The sequence below is a fragment of the Echinops telfairi genome, unplaced genomic scaffold, assembly GCF_000313985.2.
Source record: "Echinops telfairi isolate 266 unplaced genomic scaffold, ASM31398v2 ScPeMD7_8;HRSCAF=38, whole genome shotgun sequence".
Lineage (NCBI taxonomy): Eukaryota > Metazoa > Chordata > Mammalia > Afrosoricida > Tenrecidae > Echinops > Echinops telfairi.
In genome coordinates this window covers 9,217,651-9,233,404 of record NW_022103905.1, presented here as the reverse complement: position 1 = coordinate 9,233,404, position 15,754 = coordinate 9,217,651, and the positions used below count along the sequence as shown (strand labels likewise).

The window sequence follows — 15,754 nt, the reverse complement described above, 5'->3', positions numbered from 1 at the left end:
CCAACATCTCTGTCACAGAGTGCTTTCCGAAATTTAATATGGATATGCTGCACTTGATTGGGAGCAATGAGATGGAATTTGTATAATGCCAGAACAGCTTTTCTCCGTATGATCTCCCTAAAGACAAAAAATGAAATCTTAACAACCCAATCATCAGTATCTAGTTCCAAGATTATGGCCCAGTTGAGGTCAAAGTAATGACTACAACCTTACGATTGCTATGTCATTATCATCTCTAAGCGGTCAGATGACTTGCCTCTCCATGTATGTGAAGGATCTCCAAAAAATTCACGGAATTGAAAGACAGGGAATTTCCCACAAACTTACTAAAGTCTCCTTCAGTACAGGGGGATGTAAAAGGGAGCTGATGTCAAGAAGGAAAAGAATGTTTTCACACTGATTATGGTAGCAATTGTACAATACTGCTGGACGTGACTGAACTATAGAATGATATGATATCAGTATTAGCTCCCAATAAAATGGCTTTGAAAAAAAATTTCAGTCTCAGAAACTCCCAAGGGTAAAGATGTCCTTTAGAGTCAGTATGAGTCAGCACTGACTCAATAGTAATGTGCTTGAATTCCGAGTTACTCACTGGTCCAAAGGTGTTCCACCGAGGTGTATTGACTTGTGGTTTTCCTTTAGAATCAAATTTCATGAGTAAAAAACATGATGTATTGCTAACAGCACAGAACTTTGAACTAGGAGTTGTAAACACTAATTGTATCTCTCTAAATACAGGTGTAAATCTTGAATAAGTGAAAAAAAGATTACTGAAGTCTCGTGTCTATTTGTGTAGCCATGGAAATTCGGTGGGGGGAGGGCAGGTGTAACAACCATATCTGACTTCTGAAATCAGAAAAAAGAGGACTAGTCACACTAGTCTCTTCAGTAGTGAAGTCTCTACCATCCTCATGCTAAAGGAGCTGTTCTTCGACGAACGTCACTGGTTGCTAACCAGTACGAGACAGTAAGCAAATGACTGAGGAGGAAGGAAAACACAAACTCTGACAGGCTCAGGAATCCATAAGCCTGGGTCAAATGGCAGTACCTCACAAGACACCAGAAGAACTGGATTCTGGCTCTGGTTCTGGCTTGCTCAAACATGGACAGGGACTTAAAGGCAAGTCCGAGCCATCCTCTTTGTGACAGCTACTGGCCTATCCACATTCTGTCCCCTATTCTAGAGCGCTTTATTCCAGAAGCATGAAGCTGGGAATGCCGCTAACAGTAAAAGCAGGGTTTCAAGAGTCTGAACTCCAAGGAAAAGAAAGGAGGCAAGGATGAAACTACAGTAGATGGGAGGCAGAAGAAAACCTCTCTAAAGGATTTCATACAGGGCCTACGTGTGTGTTACCACCACAGAAGAACATTGGGGAGGAAAAGCTATTGACAAATATGCTGCTGGCTATAATGATCTAAGTAAGACAAGTAAATATTTCCTTTCCAAGTCTATATTCCTCTTGTGTTCCAAACACAGACTAAACATAAACAGATTATAAAAAGTATGTCATTAGACTATAATACGCAGTAAATACTATCACATTAGCTAAAGACTCACAGCCCAAAGTTTCCTAAAGAACACAAGCTCTAAGAGATGCACATGAATTAAACAAATGTAGTATGAATAACAAAAATATTCTTTATCAAGAATGTATATATTATAGTCACAAAGGAAAAATGGAAAATGACTGCAAAGTGTTTCTAAGATTTAACAATTATGAGACTAAAGGGCTTTATCCAAACCAAATAATTCCAAATCTGGTGAGAAAATAAAGTAATATTCAAAGTATGGTAAAAATGTAAGTCAAGATGGTAAGGGCACAGTTAAGGAATCCTAGAAGAAAAGATTAGCAAAACACTACAAGTTAATGTTTACTTGGATATATTCTGCTCCAAACAGAAATTGAACACTGTGCTTTTAAGACTAAAGGATCTTCCCAATACACCAAAGCTTTGCACTCACGGTATCTGAACCATTTCCAAATGTTTTCCATTATCCCATGTTATCCTCAAAACAACTCTGCGAGAAGAATTAAGGAGCTTCCAGCAACCCCACAAAGTCAAGGGAAAAACAGGACCACTGCTTGTTAGTGGTAGAACTGGGAAGAAAGCCCGGGTTCCTGATCCTGAGCCTCACTGTCTCTGTTTATCTTTAGAAAGGAGCCTAACATTGTCCCAAATCCACATAAAAATAAATCTGCATTATATATGGCAGTTAGTGAATACATCTACTCACTAAGCAACTATCTTGTTACTCAACATTTTGCAAATCTACTTAAAACACCTTGAAGCCAGGTAAGGGACGCCTTCCCTCCCACATCTCCCACATTGAATGAAAAACAAAAAAAGGGGGGTGGTGGGGGAGCTGGACTCCAGGCCTGCTCAGCTGTGATCACAGGTTGGTGGCTTCCGACTGCATGTCTGGGAGGGTCTAGGAGAAAGCGGGAGAGGGGAACAGACAGGACGTGGAGGAGTCACTAGGCCACAGAGTCAGCCATTTGTGCACTTGGGGCAGTGGGGCCCGTGGACTGCAGTTGAGTGGGTGTTTCTGTAGAAAAACAAGACTCTGTGTGGGTCGAGGTGGGGCAGTTCCCTCCTGCTCGCTCTGGTCGCAGCTTGAAAAGGCACAGCCAACCCAGGCTGTCCAGTCCATCCAAACTACTGTGACTAGCAAGCTGCAGGAAGCTGCAGGGCAGGGAGAAGTCCTGAAGAGCCACCTCTAAAGCATTCCTAGCGCCATTGGAACCTTTGCTCACTGAAGTTCACAAGGCGGTAATTTCCGCACGCCTGCCTGGTCTTTGCAGCACCGTCACATCAATAAATGAGGAGTGGGTGTAGTCTCTACCCTAACAGCATTAGAGCATAACAAATATTCTGCTTTGAAATACATGGTACAGAAACGGATCCAAAAAGAGTACACTTACTTAGAATGCTGTAGTTTATCTTCTATTAATGGAAGAACAGCTGGAATCATTTCTCGAGGAAAGATCTGGCTGATGACTGTAAGTGCCATACATACTTCCACCAAGTTGGTACTCTGCAAGTCCTGCCGAATGAGAGCAAAGGAAGCTTTCCCTCTAGCTGCTGAAACTAAGGTGGTAAGCTCAACAAAGTCCTGGTCCTATAGACTAGTACCAGTCTACTAACTTTGTTTGGAGACTGTCCAAAATAGTTTCCTGACTACAGCCTTTAAAACTTTTCTGGACCAGTAATAAAACAATTTTATTTTCAAACTCCTTAATCAGCAATAATATGAATGGAAGTTTCAAAGGAAGTTACACCAGATCATATCTAATGAAATACAAGCATTCATATATACTTATATATGCAGTTTTTTATATATAAATCATTTTATTGGGAGCGCTTACAGCTCTTACATACATACATCATTGTATCAAGCAGATCTGTACATATGTTGGCACCATTTTCAAAACATTTTCTACTTGAGCCCTTGGTATCAGCTCCTCTTTATTCCTTCCCTCCTCCGCTCTCCCAACCCCTTGATAAACTATAAATTATTATTATTTTCATATCTTTCACTATCTGCTGTCTCCCTTCACCCACGTTTCTGTTGTTCGTTCCTCTTTGGGGAGGGGGTGGTGTTATATATTGATCATCGCAATCAGTTCTCCCTTTCTCCTCCTTCTCCCCCTACCCTCATGATATTGCTACTCCTTCCTGAGGAGTCTAGCTGGATTTGTAAGGTAGAGCTGGGGTCATGATAGTAGGAGGGAGGAAGCATTAAAGAACTAGAGGAATGTTGTATGTTTCATCAGTGCTATACTGCACCCTGGCTGGCTCGTTCCTTCTTTGTGACCCCTCTGTGAGGGGATGTCCACTATGACCCCCATCATTTGCATCAGTGTATTTGTTTGTTTTGGGTCTTCTGATACCTGATACCTGATCCTGTCGACACCTTTTGATTATACAGGCTGGTGTGCTTCTTCCATGTGGGCTTTGTTGCTTCCCTGCTAGATGGCCACCTGTTTAATTTCAAGCCTTTGAGATTCCAGACACTTTATCTTCTAATAGCGGGGCACCATCAGCTTTCTTCACATTTGCTTATGCACCCGTTTTGACTTCAGTGATCGTGTTGGGAAGGTGAGCATCACAGAATGCCAGGTTATTAGAACAAAGTGTTCTTGTGCTGAAGGAGGACTTGAATAAAAGCCCAATGTCTGTCTGCTACCTGGACACTTAACATATAAATGTATGTATCTACACCTATATGCCTATCATTATAAATAATGCATTTACATATATACATGCCTATATTTATACCTCAATAAATATCTTTTGTATCCTAGTTCTTCCCTCTATTTCCTTTCACTTTCCTCCTGTCCCACTATCATGTTCGACCTTCATTCAGTGCTCAGCAATTCCTCTCGGCTACATTGCCCTTGATCAAACCCCACCAGGCATTCTACAACTGATCTTTGCCATCGATTTTAGATCTCTTGTTGTTCTCTCGTTCCTGGGTTTGTTGGCTTCCCCCATCCCTTTCTCCTACCTCCCCTTCTCCCATGCACCCCGGAACCATTGGCCCATTGTTTTCACCTTGGGATTGTTTATCCTGCTTATCTTATAAAGATAAACATTGGGGGGAGGGGAAGGAGGGCCTATAAAAAATTCTAGGCTCTGTTGACCCTTATGAATGTTTTCTGATCAAGTCTGATGATGAATGCACATAGTTTATAAATAAGTGTAACAGAATCTGAAAACAGGCTTTGCAATGTTTGGAAAAACTTAAGCTCATAAACGTATGATCTTGAAAATTCCTAGAAATATTATACCGTACTATTTTATACACTATACTATATACACATATATCAAAAGACTGTAACTTGATCATACCTCATGAAAGTTAGAACAATCAATTACACTTCATTATTAATTGTTACTTGAAAATTTAGCAAAAAATATTGCTGAGTATGGACAAAATTTGGTTTTTATTATCTGTATATTTTCATTACTCAACTATTTTCTCTTTTGTTAAAGGGTCTTAAAATGTATAGTCTTCAATGATTCTATTTATATCTACATTTCATTAAACAGATTCTAGAGAAAAGACAACAGCCTGATAGAAAGTGCAACAGGTTACAAGTAGAGCTTCATTCGATGAAGCATTAATAACAACAGCAGCAGCAGTTACAGACACAGAAACTGGTCTAAGGGCTCGTTCTGACCCCACTTTCTTCCAAATTAACTGTCTAGCTCAATATAATTGTGAAGAAATGTCTGTGCCTACTGGAATGAATTAAACTTCACAGTAACCCCCCCCCCCAGAATACAGTACCTTGATAACTGTATTCACAAGGAGAAGCAACAGTTCGTGATTTTCGTGTAGAAATAGAGAAACAGCCAAATAACCTATAGAAGTCAATGATAAAGGTTTCATTATTATTTACCAACAATACACCTTTTCACAAGAAGCTACACAGATGACAAAATATAACCATTTTTAAGCAACAAAGAAATAAAGTACAGATAAATATAAAAATAAATGATGAGATAAGAGATGTAGAACATTTCGCTAAGTTAGATGGTCTTCATCCTGAAGTCTTTCAAAATCAGGGATTACACAAAAGACAAGCAAGGTAACTTAAGGGACAGCTGATGTTACCAGGGGCCGGATAGCTCACAAAGGAGGGTGAGTGTGGCTGTGCACGTCGGAGCATGCAGTCACATCCCACAACTGCACGTGGAGAGACCACCGAGGGGTCCATGTTCTGCTGTGTGCACAAGGAGGCCTCAAAAAGGCTGTGGGAAACTGCAGTTAAAAGATAATGGAGTTTCCCAGAAAATGAACTTTCTGACAATCTAATACCTACAGATGTCTTCCTAGTTGGCAATAAAATATAAGAATTCTCTAGTACCTGAATTTCTTTCTTTCCGCTAATACATATTTTTAAACAGTTTCACTGGCATATAATTCATATATCCTACAATAGTTTAAAAACAAACAAACAAACCATAATGAACCCAACCAATGGAATATTATGCAAATCCACATATAAACCAATGAGCTGTCACAACCGGGTGTAAAACAGTCTTATAGAGTAAAATCTGTGCCAGCTAGAATCTATGGAAGGCAGACGCCCGTGAGAGAAAGAAAGCTACAATACTCTTCACCAAAACAAGTGAGAGGATGTGCTAATACTGCACTTGTCAAGACGGAGTTGGAAAGGCGTCTCGTCGAGTTCTGGCTATCTCAGGTTGTGTGTTATCGTAGTGTGCTTTCGAAAGTGCAAATGACATACGATATATAATACGATAATATAATATAATATGCTACTTTTTACATAAGAGTCTATAATTGAAAAAAAAAGAGTCTATAATTGTGTGTGAGCACTGGCTTGTTTCTTTGAATAAAGCCAATAAAAAGTTATACTTAAGGCTCAATACATAGGGGACAACTAGACAGATATGATAAATATGACAGTGAGACTTCTCTGATCATACTCTTTTATAAATTCTTAACTTTTGAACCATGTAAAAATTTACATCAAAAACAAATTTAATTGATTTTTTAAAAATTACATGTAAGCCTCAGAAGCAGAATACAGTCAACAGTTGTACAAAAAAAATCACCACCACTCAATCAGTTCATGGTTATTGATGGTAAGGTTTTCAAACGCTTCATTTTAAGGGTCCTGGCAAGGGGATTGGGTTTGCTTTGTTTATTTTGAAATTAGTTTGAGAGCTCAGACATTAAGAAGACATCCCCATAAAGCAGGGGTGGGGAACATCTGGCCCTCAGGCTGTAAGAGGACTGGGAAACCATCGATTCCAGCCAATAACACAGGCTTCATCAAACAGAAGTAGTTCCAGCCATCACACTAGAGGAGAGTAATTTAACCAGGATGGACTGAGAATGATGCTATAAGTTTTCAAATGGTTCTTGGCAGAAAAAAGATTCCCCACCTGTGCTAAATGGTAACACATGATAGGAGTCACCTCAAGTATTCACAGAGCTAGAAAGCATTCTACTTGGAGTAAAAAATAAAACTTAGCTACCTATAGACAAGATGGTGCAAGACCTGGCAGTGTTCTGTTGTTGTACTTGGGGTTGACATAAGTGGGGCTTGCCTCCTTGGCAACCAAAACAAGGAGAGAGCAGAGCATTTGGGGTGGAGTAGAGAATCATTAAGTGGAACACAGTACACAGAGTCTCAGAATCGTTATCAAGGGACCCTTCACCTACAGCATAGGTCAATATATTTAGTGGAAGAATGTTGGTCCCTAACAACCTGACCGTTGTCAACTTCTAGTTTTCAATAAGGAGCATGTTCTACTCCTTCTACAATCCTTCTTTCTGGGAATTGTGATGCGATGCTGAACATATAAAGAGTCCTTGAAAGGATTTTTCCTAACAGTCACAAAGGCTATTGAAATCAAAGACAAAAATTTTTTAAAGATACTTTTAATCCTCAAAACTAACTTTCATGAAATTAAGAAAAAAATATTTTAATTGTTCCACTTGATTTCAGTTTTATTCTATTTAGAAACATTTCTGGCTTTTAAACTGAAGAGGTTAGACAGACTTTTTAACCAGCTATATTAAAGTAATTTACAGGCAATATAATTTATCCATTTTAAGTATACAACTCAATGAGTTTTCACAAATATATAGAGATATAGAACAACCATCCCAAGATCTGATCATTTTTAATCATCTCTATAATGCTAAAATATTATGAATTAGGAAAACCGATTTCTTTGATAGGTTTTGAATCTTTGAAGTGTTTTAAAGCTTTGGAAATTACAACACAGGTGTTTTGAAACAATCTATTACCTACTTTCATTCATTTTATACACTAGTTAGAACTCTAAGGACATTAAAATATGAAAGTCTCAGAACACATACATACCTACTCTTTTTTCGAAGAGGTTTCCTTGTTGTGCTAACTTGATTGCATGTATATAGCCAAAAGATGCATCATATCCAAGCATCTCACAATATGCTAGTCTCACCATGCATTCCTTCATCATTTTCTACAAAGTAAAACATGTAGTAACTGTATAAATAAAGAGAATGTTTTGTTTTGTAATCATTTAGTAGGACAATCTTGTAATCCTACCACCGAAGATTGTATTATAAAATAATTACACCATTCCAGAATGTGTATACTGTATACCAGTTTTTCCTGAACTTAACTATGAACAGTATTAATTTTAGAAAATTATTTCACTGGTAGTTTAATATTTTCTTGGTGGCAACACTATAAAATAATTCAGCTATTAAAAAAAACCCTTCACTGCCATGGAATCAAATTGACGCACACTTACAGTGACCCTAGGACAGGTAGAACTGCACCTGTGGCTTTACGAGACTGTAACTCTTTATGGGGAGTAGAAAGCCTCAACTTTCTCCGGAGGAGTGGCTGGAGGTTTCGAACCAATGACCTTGTGTTTAGCAACCCAACAGTTAACCACTATGCCACCAGGGCTCATAGAATTTAACTATAGCTACTGATAATTCTATCTACTCCTACTGTAAAATTTAGTTATTGTGCTCTGGGGCATATGGACAAAATCACATCGATGGTGCTTTCTTTTGGCTTCAAAAATGTGACATCAAAAATTAAAACATCCATAAATTCACACAAGTTGATAATTTCTGCAACAGATATTTTCTATCACATAGAAAAATCAAATTGCACCTATACTTCCTTCAGAGTTATACTATGTATAACAAGCAATAATTTGCTTTATAGGTTTAAAAAAAACTGTCATAAATATTATCCTCTAAGGGGCATGATGGTTCAGTAAAGAGTTAAATATTTTAAAGAAAGGATAATAAAGGAGGCCTGGCGGTACTGTCAGGTAAGCACTGGGTTGCTAACTACAGGGTTGGCAGTTCAAATCCACCAGCAACTCTGGGGGAAATAAGATGAGGCTGTCTGCTTCCATCAAGATTTACAGCCATGGAAACCCTACAGAGGGTCACTATGAATTGGAATCAACTCGATGGCAGTGAGTGACACATGGAAGGGCTTCATGAAATTCATGGAAATATTCTATTATCTTTTAATTCCATATTCCAGAAACATTTTGAAAGCCCATCATAGATACAAAGAGTTTTTTAAAAGAACCCATAAGAAGACTTGTGGGAATAAGATTTAATACAGGTCACTTACATGAATTAACTAACACATTTTAAGACTACTAATTAAGAAAATGAGAAAACAAAAGCTACTAGAGTAATTCAGCCAAATCATCAAATTTCAGTCCCAGCACTCAGAATACGACCCCTTCTTAAGTGTACCTTTAAGTCAAATTTGTGGGTAAGCTGGAACAGGTGCATGTTCTTATGTATCTTTATTTTAGTGTGAAAAAGCAGCCCTAGTGGAGTAGTGGTTACACACTAGGCTGCTAATTACAAGGTCAGCAGTTCGAAACCCCCAGCTGCTCCCAGGAGAAAGATGGGGCATTGTCCTTCCACAAGGAGTTACCTTCTCAGAAGCTTCGGGGGAAATCCTACCCTGTCCTGTAGATCACTAGGAGTCAGCATCAACTCAATGGCAGTGAATTAAGTGTAAGAAAGGACGCAAGCCTTTCCAATTATTTAAAAATCTAACTGCCGGACAATCCTTCAGTGCTTCAATTAGGCACGTCCTGTGTCTGGTACTACAAGGCCGACAAAACTGATGTTACTGTGACAGAAATGACTTTGTGGCAAGAGCCACCATAGAAGGCGGGGTGGTCCCGATATGCAAACTTACCAGTGTTGTAGTAGGAGCAGAAACGGTCACTTTCAAATTGCTCAGTTCCTGCTGGATTAATTTCTCCTCTTCCTGAAAAGGAGAAAGTATTTAAACATTTAAATAATTATCATTTTAAACTATAACTATAATTTTAAAGGGAAAATATAATTTATAATATTTTCCATTTAAAAAAAAAAGTCATACACTAAAACAGAGTTTATCAATTGTTTACCATTTGCCTAAAGGCATCATCTCTCCAGCCTCTGGCTCACCCTGAGCATAGAGTGACTCCCTTCAAAGACTGTCAAATTAAGAGACTGTAGGTAGAAACAAGAGTTGAGGAAAATAATTTTGTTGTGTAATGAAAATTTATAGTATGCCTCTTCTACCCAAGTCTCAGTAAGGCTCACCCAATAACAAGGGGTGGGGGGGTATGCAAATAGGGCATATGTAACCCTGAGAAGGGATTAGTGAATTTTCATTACCATCCCCTGGGCCATCTTTGAAGCAGCAGGAGAGAGAAGCCCAGAGGACCTTGGAAAATCACACTGAAAATCTCTGTATGAAGTGGTGAAGGCCAGAGACCAGATGCTCCACAGACTGGGTGGCCCAGAGACTCAGAGACACAGCACCACTGAGACTATGGGGCACCTTCTCCTTATCTGGCCCCAGACCATGGAACTGTGCGATAGAGTGACAGGTGGGCTCCTTTCATGGCCTGAGGAGGCAAAGGCCAAGGGTCTATGTGGCTGAGAGGCTAAGAACTGCAGAAGACTTGGCTGCTGGCTGAGGAGGCAAATGACTGTATCCTTACTACTTAATGATTCTGACTTGAGGTAACCTATTATCGTATATACTCGAGTATAAGCCAACCAGAATATCAGCCGAGGCACCTAATTTTACCACAAAACTGCACTAAAAATGTGCTGAAAAACCTCAGCTTATACATGCGTATATATGGTAATTTCCCTTAAAAAGCACCTTAAGTGTGAATACTGCATGTGAGTTTTATGTGGTCAATGCAATAAATTATCAAAGCCGGCACAGATAGGGTGGCCTGGGAGGAGCAGCTGATGACAGAATTGGTAGAGAGATGGACCTTGGAGGCCTGTCGAAGCCCTGCCTCACGGCACTATGAGAGCCAGAGGAGGTCAGCTGTGGTCCTCTAGGGTCATTTATTGCAAACTTCTGTGTCTACTGGCCTGTCCCTCACTTCCCATAAGACACAGAGTAATAAATGCGTACTCCAAAGCGGTCACTTCTACTCTGCATTCTACTTCACCTGTTAGCACTTGAAAATAGACCCCAACTATTTATAAATAGGCCATTATAAAAAGCGAACCAAACTCACTGCCATTAAGTCCACACTGACTCATAATGACCCTATAGGACAGGGCAGAACCACCTGTGCGAGTGTCCAAGACTGTTAACTCTTTACGGGAGAACAAAGTCTCATCTTTCTCCTAAGAACGGCTGGTAGTTTTGAACTGCTGACATTGCAGTTTGCAGCCCAATGCATCACCAGGGTTCTTGGCTATTATAAAGCTATCTTTAAATTACACTGAATTAGCAGGTGTTCTTTAGGTGGATGATCATAAACTATTAGGGAAATGATGTCACATTTGGGTATTCTATATACAGCTTCAAACTGCCATCTAAAACATTTTTTAATTCAGCACCTCATAAAAATTACCAGTGAATAAAACATAAAGAAAAAAATTACCTACACACACAATGATTCTGGAGTGAAGCAAACCGTCTCCAGTAAGAGATCGTCTATTTTAGTTTTAAAAGAACATTTTAAACTCTCAGAACACTTTGCTTTTCTTCTCTCATGGCACTTCTATTGCATTATAGTCATATGTACACTTAAGCCCAAGGTAGGTGACAAATTCTTTAGAAGAGAATTTGCTTTACGTCACTTCCCTCTTTTTGTATCATACAGCCTTATTCCATAAAAATTTGTCAGACATGTTTAGTACCTGGGGTCTGAAAAGCCCTGACAGTGGTCTTTCCATGCCTAGAGCAACAGGAGAGACAGGAACAGGAGCAGGATATGGAATGTGTGACCAACTGTCTCCACCGCCTTAAGACCTAAAGAACTACATGGTGCCTATCATTACTGAACATTGTGATCAAAGACTCTATTTCTAAAACACTGATCAAAGGGGAAACAGAATTCCAATTCTCATGGGTTTTCTGGAGCCACAGGGGCTAGATGAAATGCTCAAGTATTGCTCTGAGATCATCTAAAATTTAAGCCACAAAGTATTCCTTGAAAACAAAGCTTAGCTAAACGTAGTAAAATAAGTCTGCCTTGACTAATATGCTCTCCTAAGAACTACCTATAAGGAATCAAGCTGACAACAGCAAGGTGAAAAGTTAGATAGAAACTGTGGGAAACAGAAGGATTTCTCCCAAGTTGTCTTCCCCAAATATATACCAGACTTAGCTGCTTGAGAATGACTGTACACTTGTAGGTCATCAGGAGTGGATTGGGGGTCATTCTCCCTGAGAAATATCAGCCACCTAGACCAGGCAGACACTACTGTTTATCCCACAAGTAGAGCCCACTCCCTTCTGATAAGGATAGTAGTTGTCTATTTCCTTGTAGGAGACACTAGAGGTCAAACCCGCCCAAGGATGACCAAGGTTAGGCTGCCACCATGAATCCAGGGTCCACCCATCTTGTCACATGTATACCCCTAGACCTTCCCATTCCTATGGGCACACCCCTAGCTCATCCCCTTCCAGTTACTGTTATGCCTATCATAGATCCCCTTCCTACAATGTATACACCTAATGTACTGCCCCTTCCTGTGATGTGTGATTCTGTAATCATGTTCCCCTAAAGTGATATAACGATTGGTTAGTAATAAAGAAAGGCTCTCTCCGGCTCCCGGGGACCAGGAGCTCTCTCCAGCTCTCGGGGGCCTAGAGGCTCCCTGGTTCTCGGTCCCCGAGGCTGCTCCTGCTCTTGTGGCCAGGTTCCTCCCACGAGGACCATCAAGAGGGGCTGAGGTGAGCAATACTACCATGAATTGTATCTGACTCCAATTATTCCCATCTCTCCTCTCTCATGCTCTCTATGACTTTACTATAATCCTTACTTATTATCGCTGTACAATTGTGCCTACCAGACCTGTGATGATTTGTGGGGTCCCCTCTCCCCCTTCACCCCACAAGAAACCTTAAGGGCCAACAGTCTATGATAATGGAGGAGGAAAAACTCAGATAAGCAGAGCGAGAACTGCACAACTTGAAGAATAAAATCAATGACACTGAGTTGTACACGTAAACACTTCAATTGCTGTATGCTTGCCCATGCATATTCTAAAAACAATCAATTTTACATTCGATAATGGATTTTTTAATGTATGGGACAAATAACGGCATAAAGTCATAAGACTGGCGCTTTGAATCAATATCTTACACAGTCCATGTAACTTCAAAACTATGTAACAATTCCAAGATAAAACTACAATTACTCCTCACTTATTGATGATCTCATTATCTGACATTTTGCATGGACAACAATAGTAAAAACTACTATCCGCCTACTAATGACGTGTGCTTGGCTGTAGTGAACACTGAGGTGTGAGGTGAGAGTGACATCGTTGTCGCTGTGCTGGTTAGGATTAGGTGTCCAAGTGGTTGGGCCATGATGCTTAGTGATTTGGCAATCATGTAACGATGTAATTTGGCAGTTAGGCAACTAAGTCGTCTACTCCATTCTGTGACCTGATGTGGTCATCCTTCATTTTCCCACAACCCTGATTTTCACATAACAATCAGCTCTTTGGAACCTAACCATGCAGATAAGTGAGGAATGAGTTATAGTCTCTATGAGTGAGGACTGAAAAGAAAGCCCCAAAGAAACTAGTGCACAGGACAATAGTCTCCATGAACTACAAGACCAGAACAACTAGATGGTGCCCAGCTCCCACCTGTCCGATCAGCAACACAATACACGGATCCTGGGAGAATGGAAGCGGAAGGTGGAACAGGAGTAAAATCCTTACAAAGCTGGACTCACTGGACTGACTGAAACCAGAGGACTCTCCAAGACTATAGCCGTGAGGTGCTCTTGAAATCTTGAACCAAAACTATTCTGTGAGGTGAGCTTTTGGCTAAATTAACAGATTGGCTCATGAAATAAGCAGTATCATCCGTGAGTCCTGTGCTCCTTTAAAAACCCGTCTCCTGTCCAAGTGGCCAAAGAATCAACATTTGCTCAAAAACAAAGATGAGAAGGCAACCAAACAGGAAAACGGGAGTACTGGAACCAACCACCCAGAGAAATAACGAGAGACTTGACCCACTGTGAAAAATGTGACCAACGTCCCTGAACAAACTATGCAGAAATTGTTGGATAGGAACCTAATTTGCTTGGTAATTTTTTTCACCGAAAACTCAAATTTTTTTAATCTGGGAAAAAAGAAATCTTTCCCAACCCACTGTCATAGAGTTAATACGACTCTTGGAGACACTGGAAGGGGTTCCTCCCAAGGCTCTAAGTCTTCACAGGAGCAGCCAGCCTCATCTTTCTCCCACGGAACGGTCATCGGGCCTCCTTTAAAATGCCTACAGCAATTTAATAACTATCTATTACAACTGCTCGTTCGCAAAGACGGTCAGAGGTGGAAACTTACTCCGCAAATGTTACCTTGGGGGAGAGTTACACTTTTTTCTGTCCAACTTGTTGGTCTAAGTTCCATGGGTCCTCAAACTATGGCCACATGCGGCCCGCCGGGTGTTTTTGCCCCCTTTTATTTTTTTACTTCAAAATAAGATATGTGCAGTGTGCATATGAATTTGTTCGCAGTGTGCATATGAATTTGTTCATAGTTTTTTTTGTAAACTACAGTCCAGCCCTCCAACGGGTCTGAGGGACAGTGAACTAGCCCCTTGTTTAAAAAGCTTGAGGACCCTTGGAAGTCATAGGTTCCCAAACTCACTTGGCCTGCTGACCCTTTTACAGAAAAATAAATTCATCAGCCCCCCACTCGGCAGTTAAAAACTTTAGTACTATAGCCCACAATGTAGGATAAAGTGTAATTATCAGTCTTTGCAGTCCCCACTCCCCCCAACAGCCCCCCCACACACACACACAACACATACACACACCGGGATCGTTCCAGTCCCCCCCACCCCAGGGCGCGGTGCCCCTCAATTTGTGAAACACTGGTCTACCCAAAGAACCTAAAAGCTCCCCAACAGTGTCCAGTCACAAGTTCAGGCGGCAGGATCTGATCAGGTGTCTGACCTCCAGGAGCTGAAGGAACAGGGGCGAGCGAAACGGAGTCGGGGACCCTTGTAGGTGATCGCCCGGCGCTGTCGCACTTGGCACGGTCACCGCCTGCACCTCACCTATCCCTCTGCGCTGAAAAGGTGCACCGAGGGCTGACCTCAGCAGCGCCAGCCACGGAAACGGAAGCCCTTCCTCCCTGTTATCCGTCCCGGCAGGAGCGGCAGCGGGAAGGATAAAAAAGCTCCCACCGAACCCCGTGAGAGGGTCGTCCCCGAAGGCCCCCGGACCCCACTGCCCAGTCGAGGGTTTCCCGGCGTGGGAGCCGCGCCCCGGCACCCCTGGCCTCTCGGCCCGGCTGGCACCTACGTGCTTGGAGGTGAGCAGGGTGATGCTACGGACCAGGCTACCCAACCGCGAGGAGAAGGACGCCTTGGCGGCCGCGGGCCCGCCGCCCAGCTGGCTCTGCAGAAAGAGCCCGGGCAGCGCCGTCAAGGTCTTCTCCACTATGTCGCTCATCGCCGCCCTCGCCTTCGCCTTCGCGCTCACCGCCCGGCCTCATACCCGGCCGCAGCTGCCGCCGTCGCCCACCCGGCTTCCGGAGGCACTTCCGGTTTGTTTGAAGAAGAAAACTTTATTGGCGTCGTGCGTGAACAAGACCACGCCGCTGTCCAGAGCAACCGCCGGGGGGCGCCAGAGTCCGCGAAGAAAACCCCGCTGGCCCGCCCTGGCGGACGCCGGTCCCCGGCCGTGAAAAAGGTAGAAGGGTCGGACATTTGGGGTTCCCAACGCAGAC

At 41.7% G+C, this 15,754-nt stretch overlaps 1 protein-coding gene across 1 annotated transcript in view; it reads right to left on the bottom strand.

Annotated features, from left to right (window-relative positions):
• AP4E1 (adaptor related protein complex 4 subunit epsilon 1) overlaps nucleotides 1-15,492 on the bottom strand; it is a 65,098-nt gene extending 49,606 nt beyond the window's left edge. The window contains exons 1-6 of the mRNA XM_013006335.2: nucleotides 15,328-15,492; nucleotides 9,729-9,800; nucleotides 7,875-7,998; nucleotides 5,300-5,373; nucleotides 2,928-3,049; nucleotides 6-117 (exon numbers count right to left, since the gene is read on the bottom strand). Coding sequence (XP_012861789.1) covers nucleotides 6-117; nucleotides 2,928-3,049; nucleotides 5,300-5,373; nucleotides 7,875-7,998; nucleotides 9,729-9,800; nucleotides 15,328-15,477 — 654 coding nt within the window. The 5' untranslated portion in view covers nucleotides 15,478-15,492. The remainder of the gene's footprint in view (nucleotides 1-5; nucleotides 118-2,927; nucleotides 3,050-5,299; nucleotides 5,374-7,874; nucleotides 7,999-9,728; nucleotides 9,801-15,327) is intronic.
• Nucleotides 15,493-15,754: the final 262 nt, after the last annotated feature.